Source organism: Juglans microcarpa x Juglans regia, chromosome 3S (assembly GCF_004785595.1).
Source record: "Juglans microcarpa x Juglans regia isolate MS1-56 chromosome 3S, Jm3101_v1.0, whole genome shotgun sequence".
NCBI classification, from domain to species: domain Eukaryota; kingdom Viridiplantae; phylum Streptophyta; class Magnoliopsida; order Fagales; family Juglandaceae; genus Juglans; species Juglans microcarpa x Juglans regia.
In genome coordinates, this window is record NC_054599.1 from 18,214,048 (window position 1) to 18,227,263 (window position 13,216).

Consider the following 13,216-nt stretch of genomic DNA (forward strand, 5'->3'; position numbering starts at 1 on the left):
CAAATATGTTTACAGAGTAAAAAGGAACTCTAATGGCAGTATTGAGAGGTTGAAGGCTAGGCTAATTGCAAAAGGGTATACCCAACAAGAATGAGTTGACTATAATGAAACATTCTCACTAGTAGCCAAGATGGTTACTGTGAGATGTCTTCTCAGTTGTTGCAATACAGAGATGACATTTGCATTAATTTGATGTCAATAATACCTTCCTACATAGTAATTTAGAGGAAGACATTTATAGGAGAAAACTATCTGGATACACAAAGGGAACCCCTCAACAGGTATGCAAACTACTTAAAAGTTTGTATGGCTTGAAGTAAGCCTCGAGGCAATGGATTGCCTCGAAAATAGGCAACTGTATATTTATTGAGATTGTGAACTTTCTGGTTAAAAAAAAAAAAAAAAAAAAAACTCTTTAAAGCCCTTTTTTCACAATTCGGTTTTAACAGACTGCTTTTGGCAGTTCACGAGACAGATCTCACACAATTACATGAAATAAAATACATGAACGACCAACGCCGGTAGTTCATTTTCTTTTATTAAAAACAAATTGTGAATACAAGATGTTCCATTATAAATAAATATAGGAGGCAGCGAGAAAACAATCTCACAACCCGAAACCACCTACGAAACTGAACAACGCTACCGGAGATCAGAAACGAGTGGCTTATGCAGGAAAAACTCATCATCCTTAAATGTTTATATTCAGATATTCAGAAGCATGGGAATATTCTAATCAATCACAAAAATCTCAGATTGTAAGCTCTCCAAAAATAGAACGCAGAATGTAACAATTCTGCCAAAGCTTCACAGGAATCAGTTTCCTATACAAACAAAAGAGTTAACATCAAAGTCGGAGAGACGACCATCTACACTCAAAACCTTTTTATTGTTGTAATTAAGTGGGTTTGGTTTATCTGGGTAGGAAAGGGGTGTTCAAGGGATTTTGGCAACTTTCTGCATATTCGTCAACTTATGGAAGCAACGCTCTGACTTCTTTCCTATCAGGTCCAAATGCCTGCAACAACCAAAATTAATAAAATCAATCAACATCACAACAAGTAGAAAAAGATAGATCAGGTTGAATGTATAGCTTCCTTCATAAATACATGATTCAGTAGGCAGTTTCTAAAGATAGAATTCCACTCGATTCCAAGTGATAAATCAAGTGGTAAAGGAGGGTAACACGAATTACATCTTAATTAAGTCACGTTTCATTGGAAGAAAAAAACAACGGAACACCTAAAAAAAAAAAAAGGCGAAAACATAAACCGAGACTATGGAAACAAACAGTACCTCAACTCCTAAACCTTTCACATACACATTGGTAAAGAGTTCATAAGGTTCTGGCATCGGACTTTCCTGGAAATATTGGATGGACAATGAAATAATCCAACATCAGAAATTTGATAATATTAAATAATATTTCTCTATAAATTGCAAAAGATATGAACAGTCCAGATATAAATAAGAACAAGAACTTTGAAACAATTAAGACTAATTGTACCTTGGCTTGAGCAATGGCTACGTCAACTTCTTTTCTTATTTCCTTCTCCATATCCTGCAGAGGGGAGAAAATAGCATTCAGCCGTGTTCCATCCGTTAGACTTGTCAGGATTAATCCCAACATCCAAGGGGGAGAACAGCATTCAAAATCAACTAAAAATCATGCAAATCCAATTACAAATTCAAGTGTGATAAATTACCTTTAGCTCCTTTTCAGTAGCTAGATCATGAGATAATAACAGTTTTCTCACTCTTTCAACTGGATCACGCTCCTAGAATCATGTTGGTAAAAAGAAAACTGTTATGCATGTATTCTTCTTAATAAAATCAAGAGATGCCTCCTTTTGGCGAAAGGAGTATTAGGTATGGATCAACCTGTCTCACACCAGAAATCTCATCACGAGTGCGGTAGGTGCTTCCAGGATCAGACATGGAATGACCATGGTACCTGTAGGTGTCCATTTCAAGAATCTGAACACAAGCATTTAGAAGAACAAATCAATCAATGCCGATAATAAACTGTAAAATGAAACAAATGTTGCATAATTAAACCAAAAAGATACATTGAGAAACTTTCACTCACAAGCAACACTTATAGGACAAGGGACGCCAATCACTAAGTTTATCTAGCAGCACGCATGTGCAGAAAATTCAATCATGTTACATCTGTACTGAATTCAAAGGGTATATTCACCAAGTAAATATCACATTTTTTTTTTTTTATTAAGGTGTTGAGGATAACAGCCCCTATGACAGCCCTATATATAGTATGACTTGAGAAATTCATGCAGTCAACCCCAAGTAACAATGTTTAATAGCTTTGTTGTGCACTGGCAATTAAGTGGAAAGATCCAACTCCTATCAACAACAGTTTGCAAACCTAACTTCAAAAAGACATAATACCAGAACAGCTCAATAAATAACTCACAAGGGGGCCATTCTTCAAAGCATGCTCCTTGGCAAATTTGCAGGCCTGTTTCACTGCAAGGACATCCATGCCATCTACCTGTTAAATATATAAAATATTTGAGGACCGTTAGCAATATTTCAATTCGTAAAAAAGGCAAGATAGCTATCCCCAAAATTTAAAAAGTCTCTTCCATTAGTCTAGCCTGAAATTATTTCTCCATGAAAAGAACGTGGTTGAAACACCCCCTCCCTCTAGAGAGTCTGGGGAGTGACAATGGTCTTTTATTTCCAAAAAGAGAGAGCTTGAGGCGAGATTTTTATCATGCACTGCACCCTGTGGTCGGAAACTCTATATCTTTGCAAGGCATTTAGCAAAACAAAATCCCATTATAGTTGGCACTTTGTACGGACAGTGGTGTTAGGAAAGGATCCTTACTATGGACAATTTGCGGAGAAATATTGGTAATAGATTAATGTTGCATGTGTGAGAAGCTCGCTTATTGCTGCACTGCAAAGTATCTAGAATAGAATGGACCTTGGTTTTACATCTCTACTGCCTTGATTGGGTGATGCCCCTTTGCAATCTTAATAAAATTGACTTGGTTTTTCCCTCCAAAAGACACTAATTATATTGGTACTCAAATCACCTATAAAAAATAAAATTATATTGGTACTCAAACCACCAACTCTGTAACGAACAACATATTTTCAGTGGAGATATAAGGCATAAATATCTTAAACATATTTCATAAAGTTCACTAGGAAGCAAGCATGCCTGCAAGAAAAAGCAAATTTTTTTTTTTTTTTGATAAGTAAAATCAATTATGGCAGAAACAAAGCAAGAAAAAGCAATTAATCCAGGTATTCACCGCATGGGCCATAAGCCCTATAACTAACCAAGAGAAGTTCAAGATACATCCGGGTTCATGCTACAAGATAACTAGTTAATATTACAATTAGATCCCTTTGGAACCATTATAAGGACAAGAGCTTTATCCTCTTGGGCAGTCTGATCTCATACACTACCCTTTTATACTCGATCTAGGGCATCACAACCTCCCCCTTAAATCTTGATGTCCTCATCAAGCCACTCCATTATAGGTGGCATAGCTCAAGTCTCACACTTCTAGCTACGATTGACTTTGATACCATTTGTTACAACTAAGGAAAAGCTCAAATCACATCCAGGCTTATACTCGAAAAGGACTAGTCAAGGTTACAATTGGAGTTCCTTTGAATCATTATAGAAGACAATAAGTTCTCATTCTCAAGCAACATGGAATCCCATTCACCACCTTCTTATACTCAGTTTGTGGTATTTTACATAGGTAATAACAAATATTAGAGATTCAATCTCTTATTATTATTTTAAAGTGAATTATCTAGCTTTTACGCTAAACAATCTATAACACATACATTATAAGCTAACTTAAGCCATTAAATGCCTCAGAAGAACTAAAAAAACGCCTTCTTAAAAATCCAAGTTCTATTTGAGACTCTAAAAAATTATTGTAGAAGGCAAGCAGTCCCTCGCCGAGATTATATTAGGGAATGTGGGATCTCATACACCACCCTTCTATACTCAATCCAAGTAGTACAACCTCCACCCTTAAATCTCTTATGTCCTCGTCAAGTCATTCAATTATATTTGGCATGACACAAGTCTCATGCTTCTCTCTGAGATTGACTAAAATAACATGTGTAGCAACCTAAGGAAAGCTCAAGCCACATCTGGGCTTACAGTCCAAACAGACAAGTCAAGGTTATAGGTGGAGTTCCTTGGAATCATTCTAAAAGGCAAAAACTTCTTCCTCCCAGACAATGTGTAATCGCCATTCACCACCCTCCTATACTCAATCATGGGTTTTACATAAACAATAACAAGTCTTAAGTTACGGTCTCTTATTATCGGTTTCATATTAATTGTGTGACTAAAGATGATAAAATTCAGGATGAAAGGTAATATTCTTCTTTTTAAAAACAAGTTCATTTTTCGGTCGGTCTCTTATTATTATTTCAAACTTAATTATCTAGATTGATGTTCTTACTACCACATGTTGATTTCCTATAAAAAGAGAAAGGGGAGAAAGAAACCAATTTTTTTGTTGTTGGGGGGGGGGGGAGGGGTCGTTGTTGTTGAAGAAAAATAATTTTGATGGAAAAAAAAAATGAAAAAACATCACAGGTACAAGTTACTGGAGGAAATCCCTATATTTGCTTTACCCATAAGCTAGCAGCCTTCAGCAGAGCCAACGATCAAGATGAGAATTTTTTTTTTTTGATAAGTAAGAATCTTTATTGAATAGAATGAAACTAGGCAATGCCCAAGTACACAAGAAGTATACAAAGTGTGACACCTAATTACATTCTAGTGAGCTGAAAAGAAGAAAAACCATCAAGATTAGAATTGTAAAAGATGTCCTATAATACTTGTATGAAACAAATAACCCATTTATACGTCCTAGAAAACACTGATTGTGTGCCACAAATGTGCAACCATCCAAAATCTATACTTACAGCAAGCAATTTCAGAGGGGAGGAAATCACATTCCTTCAAGGTCAAAAGCATTTTCACCTTTTTCTGGTTCAAATTTCAATTGTTCCTTTCTTTTCCAAGATGATATCTTAAAGGAAAAGAAAAATGACAAAAAAGAAAGAAAAATGAAGCCGAAAATGTTGAACATGTGGTATATCCTGATCTTGAACATGAAACTCAAACATTTTAGCATCCACATATTTAACATGCAAGCAGATTAACCACATCTAAAATGCACATATATGCAGCCTGGAAGCATTCCCATAGTGTGTTCATAGGCAAGAATCAACCTGGATAGCAAAGAAAAAGAAACTGCATCCTTCAATTCGGTCTTACCTAATCAGGTAATGGGGCTCCAAGCAAAACAGTAGAGAACTGATGTATTCCATAGGCTTAGCCATTGAAATAATAACACAATTGAAGATCGAGAAAACTGCTCAACTACAATGACCTGCAGGTCAGTAGTCTTTGGAGTTTTCAAACACATAATTGGAAGGCAAAAGTCTCAATATTCTAACATCACAGTGATCTAATATTTTGTCGGCAAGAAGTTACTACCTAAAGAACAGAAAAAAAAAAAAAATAAAACCAAAAAAAATCCATTTTTCACTAATCACAGAAATTTCATCTCTGAAATAAGGTAGTAACAACATAAGCAGAAAGAGAAGACAATAAGACCCAAAATCCAACAAAGTTTTACTTTTACTAAAAAAAAAAAGATCCAAAATTCAATGCACCAACAGAGTAGACCATAAATCAAACTGACCTTCAATCCAGGAACATAATCCCCACGCTTGTAGTAGGCCGGACTCTTTGCTGCTCTCCACTCCGCCGTTCCCATACCATCTGCAATTACCAAACACACCCAAATTAAATCACACAGAAAATACAAAACCACATAGATAAATAGTAACTCAAGTTTCAAATAAAATCATCTTTGCCCTAACTCTACCATTTCCTTACAATGATTGTTCTCGCAGACCAAAATCGCTGGTAGATCCCAAAGCGCGGCTATATTCAAGGCCTCGAACAGCTGGCCCTGATTAGCCGCACCGTCACCGTACAACGCGAACGCCACAGTCCCGTCCTTAGAGTACTTCTGCGCGAAGGCCAAGCCAACACCCAGTGGTACCTGAGCCCCGACGATACCGTGACCACCATAAAACCCAGCCTCCTTCTTATAAAAGTGCATAGAGCCTCCCTTACCTTTGGAGCATCCGCCCTGGCGGCCCATGAGCTCGGAAAATATTTCGAGGAGGGTCCCACCGCGGGAGAGGAAGATGCAGTGGTCGCGATAGGCGGTGATGATGCTATCCTTCTTCGTGATTGCGGTCTCCATGCCGACGGCCACGGCTTCCTGCCCGTCGTAGAGGTGGCAGAACCCGCGGATCAGCTTGGCCTTGTAGAGCGAGTCAGCGGCGATCTCCATGCGCCGCATCGTCGCCATGTCGCGGAAGAAGGTGAGGAGCTCCTTCGGGGTGGTGTCCACGGAGCGCGAAGGCGGCTCGCATTGATGGGCGGTAAATGGGATGGAGGTTTCGATGGTGAGGGTTCTGGTGTCGTCGGCGGCAGAGGAGAACGGACGGCGGAGAGACGGGGTGCAGGATAAGGCGGCGGAGAGGGGCTTCAGGAGATAGGAGCGAGACGAAGAAGAGGCTAAGTACGATAGGGCCATCTCAACCGTTGGATCGCTCTGGCCGGTCAGCCGTACGCTCGAGAAGGTTCAGAAGAGAGGTGGGTTTGGTGATCAGGAAGAAGCTGGGGAAGAGACTTTGGGCATAAAAATGAGACTGGGACAGGCTATATGATTCCCGACTACAAATATTTTAATATATATTATATATACATCTTGTCTGGTCATTTTACTAAAATCTAATATTATGAATATTAATATTACTTAAAGGTTAGTTTCTTACTCATATATTATATTTTTTCCTAGTTTATTTATTTTTTATTATTTCTTACTTTTTAAAAACAAAATTAAAAGTTAATAGATAATATTATCTTATTACAGTGAAATTAAAATGAGATAATAGTATAGTACCTAGAATTTTTTTAATTATATAAAAAAATATATCCACATAAGTGAATATTTATCGTATCATATCTTTATTCTATTCTAAAAATCTGATAATAATTATGACAATTTTTAACTCTTTTCTTCTTACAATAACAATTTAAAATGGAAAAAAAAGTGAATTATAAGAATAAAGCTATCATAGAACCACTAATAAAATAAAAATAATAATAATAATAATAAAAAATAGGAGCATGAAATTGACTGATGGTGATGGAACACATCTCCTTGCTATATAAGAAAAGAATAATATTTGTTAATTATGTAAAATTGTACAAAATGTCATGCATTAAAATAGGAAGAGAGTGGAATGTTGAGAGAAATGGAATGAAGACGGGATATTTGTGCTGCCTCCACACATATAAAAGTCCCAACATTGAATACTCAAAAGGTTTGGCCATTCTTCGGTTTCTACGTGGGAAGGTGGGAAAAGTAAACGAAAATGTGATCAATGTGTGAGGTTGGCAGGTGCTGCCTAATACTCCAAATTAATCTAATCAATAACCGAGACTCAGGGTAGATATCTAAATATGTAGTACCATCTATTGCAACTCAACTTAAATTACTGCGGACACAGCCGCCCCTCAAAAAACTAGACCAGAAGAAGGGGTTGGAGCTTTGGCTCCTCCCTTCCTCCTTCATCCCTTCTCTTCTTTTTTCTAATTTTTTTATTTTAATTATTATATTTTCCTAGTTTTGTTTTGTTTTTTTTTTCATTTATAATAGGACGAAATACAAATCTGTTGTTTTCTGAAGCCGGATGACCACTACGCGCTCCACTGCAAGATTTCAAAAGCGCCGATCCTTCAGATGGACAAAAAATCTCATCGAACGGAGCGGAGCTTGAGCCACACGTGCGGCCCAAAGTGCACGTGTGACATCCATGCGCCACCGCAAGGAGAGCTCTATCGCCACCAAGCGTAACTTTTTTGGGACCAGGGCCATTGGTTTCTTCATACTTAACGTTCCGCCGTACTTCCAGGGTGGTGCGTGTCCCTCACACGCCACCACGGTCTCGATATTTGTATTTTTTATTTTCTCTAAAGTTGAAAATACGGATCTACAGCTTTCCAAGCTGTAATTTGCTATTTGCTCATGTATCTTTTACGTTTTCCGTTATTTCCTTTGGTTTACGTTAAAATAAAAAAAATAAAAAACACATAACCTCTTGGATTTTTGTCCATAGAGTGTATATTCTACTCCGTCTTAGACAGAGTGTGAAGTTGTTTAATTATGTCTTATAACAGGATATGAAGTTTGTTAAATCTGTCTTAGGACAGAGTGCTATCTCTTAGACGGTTTGCCTGTAGAGAGTTACAACAATAGACTAGACCATATCAGTCACAAAGAAATTTGTGTATTGGTGAGATTTAAAAACAGTAGTTTGCTTGTATTATATATGTCTCAGGTCAAAGGTTTAATGTCTCATTATGAATAAATGGAGTTCGTTCTACCTTAAAAAAAAAAAACTTTAATTACTACGCTCTCAAGCTACTAGCATTAGAGCTGAAAGAAAAAAAAATAATAATCTGATAAATTGAACCGCACCAGTGTGTTTGGTCCAGTACCAGTTTCGATTTTGCAAAACCGATTCGATTTCAATTTTGTTCTTTTTAATACTAGATCGGATCGGCTTATATATATATATATATATTATATTAGATATATATTATATATTAAATTACTATTCAATATAATAAGAAGTTTTTAAATCTTATTACTCATGTATAATAATCTAATAACATAAAATTAATATACCATAAAATTTTAATCTTAAACATAAACGTTAATATTAAGTTATTAATATAAACCTACGTTTGATGTGTATATATATTATATCAAAGATAAATGCATTTTATGACATAATAAATTATAATATATATTCTTTTTGATAAATACATTTCTACACATATAATTATATACAATCATATAAATAGAATAATAATTTTAATATATGTAACCATCATATTATCACTAACATATATGAATCAATCTGATATCGGCTTTTCAATTCTCAAAATCTGTGTATACCGGTTCTGTTCTAAAATACATATAAAACCGGACCGAATCAGACCCATTATGTCCCTAACTACCACTACAAGAGTACATGCTAATCTGTACTTGAAATCAATAAAGTACATGTTGTGTATAAATTTTATTGAGAGGAAAAACATGTGTGCAGCTTCTTCCAAAGGGTGATGCAACGGGAACAAGATTCCAATGTCCAGAATTCTGAAGCTGAAATACCTAGCCCCCAACCCAAACCCCCTCCTAAAACTCCAACGTCCAGCTAAAATCTGGTAGTGAGTGACACTGAAAAAAAAAAAAAAAGATGTTATGTGCTTTTAGAGAGTTTACAAAGATTTTATGATTTTTTTTTTCTAATTTAATGCCCTAATTACAGTTTTTTGAGATGTTTTTCAAAAGCAAAACCAAAGAATTTTAGATACTTTTCAAAAGCCAAGCCAAAACCAAAGTTGTAGGGGTCAAATCAGCAACCTATAATTTAGTATCGAGATAAGGCTGAAAATTAAGTTAAGAGATAAAACCAAGAAGAGATAGGACAAGTGGACTCAGACTCCTAAAATGAAGTGGACTCAGACTCCTAAAAGGAAATGGATTTAGATTCCTAAAAGGAAAAGACTTCATAAGGCAATCACTCCAAAGAAATAGACCTCTATATATATGAGGAAATCCCCCACAAAATGAAGGAACTCTCCACAAGCTATTTACACAGAAACTCTCTACGCCCAAACTCCACTACACATGACGACTCCAAAAGATTTTCTCTAAATTCCTCCATTGTATTGTGCAATATGTGAGGCCATGAGAGATTGTAAAAGCACTCATTAATGTAGATTTCGCCCCAAACAACACATGGACGTAGGCTTTATGCCGAACCACATAAATTTCTATGTCTCTCTTTATTTATTTCTATTTGCTTATTTGCTATTTATTTCATGGATGAATGCGAATAGCACCATATTGAAGCCTGAATCACCATCATGGGTCGGGGATAATTATTTCCTCAATTCCGGCCTATTATGCGATCGACATATTATTTGCATTGGAAATGGGAGAATGATGATTCCTCGGCTCGTGGGATCATCTCCAGATTATCAGATAAGATGTTTCAATTTTAATTTGTTATTTTCCTTTTTTATTTTCATTAACCATGTGTAAAAAAAAAAAAAAAAAGGCCAACCCATGCCACGAGCCCATCATGGGGCCCACCCAAGACATATTTCAAAGGAGACCTTTTAGGGTTTTCTCTCCTATGTTATTGCTTTAAAGAAGTCTTTTTGACATTTCATCTGTATCTTTTGGCTAATTTCCTTTGTGGACAGTTTGAGTTGTTCTTAACATTTTTCGGTACTTTTGCACTTGGGCTTCTTGGGTGAAATTCATGAATCCCAAGGAGAGAGACATCACCTTGCAATTCATGAATATGTGGTGATTCCATTATTATCTTATGAGTATTTCTCCATTTTCCATCTAATTATCTATCTTTGTTCATATATTTTCTTATACTTTCTCGCATATCAAACATATCCTAACCTCACCCTTCATATTCTTGATTCTTCACATTATCACATTTTCTAAAAATAACCCTTCATCCATCATCAATTGCCAAAGCCAAAAACCCTAGCTTCCATATGCAAGTCCTATAATTTATGACCTAAACCCTAGCCTCCATAAGCAAGTTCTATAATTCAGGACCCCAAACCCTATCTTCCATAAGCTACTCCTATAATTTAGGATCCAAATCCTATCTTCCATTCTTGAATCCTTAAATTTAAGTAACCAACCTTAGCCTCATTCAAACCACCAAATCCCTTCCATATTTGACCTAGCCAAAAATCCTAGCCAACCTAATCACCTCCTACATTTTAGGATATCATCTTCCATCTTCCAAATCCTAGCCTCACTTCACATCCAAATCCTAATCACCACCCAAGAGGCACCACCTTCAAGGAACAACATCAAGCCGTGCCACATTGCATCATACTCACAAGTTTATCTCTTAGATTACCCTAATACATCATCACCAATACAATCATCTTTTCCACCACTAAACACCAAACGTCCATTAACCTAGGGACCCTTCATTGCCATAATCATTCCAAACCAAGCAAGAAGACAAGGTGCAATCGGTCATCACAAGGAGAGGAGAGCTAGAGGACCTTAGTGTATGGGGACTTGACCGAGGTCCCTAACATTAATTGGTGCTTTCATTGATAGGCTCAATCTTGCTTTGTGATTCTAAAGGAGTTTTCGCTTCTCTTTGAGGTAAACGACACTTTAACTTGAACTTTGTGATTGGATTGGGGAACCCCTCTTCCATATTATGTTATTGTGAAACGTGTAGTTGGGGGTTGAAGAGAAGGTCGGAGTAGTTAGGTTGTAGGGGTCGACCACCCAAGAAGGTGGAGGACCTGAGGTTGGACTTTTGAAGGTTGTAGGAGTCGACCACCCAAGAAGGTGGAGGACCTATGGTTGGACTATTGAAACTTGTTGCAAGTGTTCAAGAGGTTCAAAGTTGTTGTCCAAGTTTGTGTCAAGTTGTTTTTTATTCAAGACTTTGAAGCAACAATGCAAGAGGGCACTCATGAAGCCACGAGACATCAAGGTTTCAACCGGAAACACATTGAGACACTTGAGGAGCATACCACAAGGCTCACTAATGTCCTCGACGATGTCACTGCCACTATGGCTGAATTGAGGATGACCTTGAATGCCACATGCCGATATAGTGAAGAGAACCGAAAAGCCATTGAATTCATGAGAAGAGAGACCAATACAAGTATTGAGAGACTTGAAAGAAGAGTTGTTGAAGGGAATGGCCATGGGCCACTTCTGAATCTAAATGGGTAAAGACAAGATGCTTTTGTTGATGGTGTTGAGACAAGTGTGACAGGGTCTATGCAAGAGCCACCAATAGCCGAGTTCCAAAGAGGTGGATTCGAAATGAAGACCAACAACCCTAGTGTGAGAAGAGAACCTCAAGATGTGAGGTTTGAACATCAACAAGAAGAGAAAGACTATGAGGCCGAGTATGAGCATGAGGTGGGAAGACCTAATGATTGAGGTGATTATTTTGATAGAAGAAGGCACCAACAAGAGAATGGTAGATGCCACCATGGAAGACGGTATGATGATGGGTACCATGAGGAAATGAGAGGAAACCGGGCTTATGACCGGGGACCTAAGAGTTTGAAGTATAGTGGGGAGATCCATATGAGTGGTAGGACAAGGCGGACCACTATTTCCATTCCTATGAGATTTCTAGAGAAGAAAGTGTGTCAACGGCATGCTAGCAAGTGGTGGAGATGGATTTGTGATCAATATAAGAAGGAAAGAAGAAGGTTGGGATGGACATCCTTTGAGAGGGAGTTTCTTATGCAATTTGGCCCATCACCGATTGTCAATCACCATGGCCAACATGTTGAGTTGAGACAAGAGAGAAAAGTGCACACTTACATTGAAGACTTTAGGCAACTTCAAACTATGGTGAGAGGTTGGTTCGAAGAGGCACTTGTGGGCACTTTTGTGGATGGTTTGGAGCCTTGGCTAGCCAAGGAGATTAAGTTGAAGCAACCTACAAGGCTCCAAAAGGTGATGAGGATGACGAAGATCCTAGAAGAAGCAACCTACAAGGCTCCACTAGCCAAGGTTATGCGGTCTAGAGACTCTCCCGCTAAACATTCTTGCCAAGGCTACACGGCCGAGAAACCATCCCATTACGCCACTTGCTAGGGGTACGAGGTCAAGCAACTCTCCCGCTACACAGCCATCACTAGAGTTACGCGGTTGAGACATCCTCCAGTTACACCCATTGCCAGAATTACACGGTCGAGGCATTTTCCCGATACAACCGCCGCTAGCGGGTTACCTTTGGAAACAAGTTTCTGAGTTCTACAACCGCCTCACGCAGGTGTCCTTTAAGTACGAGTTGACAGGCTTAGCAACCACCTAAGTTGGATCCAGGAGGTCGACGGGCTCCCTGACCACTTAAAAGCAGGTTATTACTAACAAAAACCAACAACAAAATGAGAACACCAACAAAAATTTACATCGAGGGGCAGAAAATTCACTACTACCAACAAATAGCAAAACGAGAACACCAACAACAATTTATATCAAGGAGGTAGAAAATTCACTACTACCAAGACAAAAATACACACAAA

At 37.7% G+C, this 13,216-nt stretch overlaps 1 protein-coding gene across 1 annotated transcript; it reads right to left on the reverse strand.

The window, feature by feature from the left end:
* Positions 1-766: 766 nt before the first annotated feature.
* On the reverse strand, positions 767-6,784 carry LOC121257709 (pyruvate dehydrogenase E1 component subunit alpha-1, mitochondrial). Its single transcript, XM_041158871.1, has 8 exons — positions 5,915-6,784; positions 5,718-5,797; positions 2,435-2,512; positions 1,882-1,977; positions 1,707-1,778; positions 1,508-1,561; positions 1,297-1,362; positions 767-1,018 (listed from the first exon to the last, which is right to left on the reverse strand). Exons 1-8 carry the CDS (start codon positions 6,624-6,626, stop codon positions 974-976), a joined length of 1,203 nt encoding a protein of 400 aa, XP_041014805.1. The 5' UTR covers positions 6,627-6,784; the 3' UTR covers positions 767-973.
* Between the last annotated feature and the right edge of the window lie 6,432 nt (positions 6,785-13,216).

Excerpts from the sequence above, each read along its gene's own strand:
- LOC121257709 (XM_041158871.1), bottom strand. The coding sequence starts at position 6,626 with ATGGCCCTATCGTACTTAGCCTCTTCTTCGTCTCGCTCCTATCTCCTG. Across the intron at positions 2,513-5,717 it reads ATTATGTTCCTGGATTGAAG|GTAGATGGCATGGATGTCCT; the intron begins GTCAGTTTGATT and ends TATATTTAACAG. Across the intron at positions 1,562-1,706 it reads CTACTGAAAAGGAGCTAAAG|GATATGGAGAAGGAAATAAG; the intron begins GTAATTTATCAC and ends TCCCCTCTGCAG.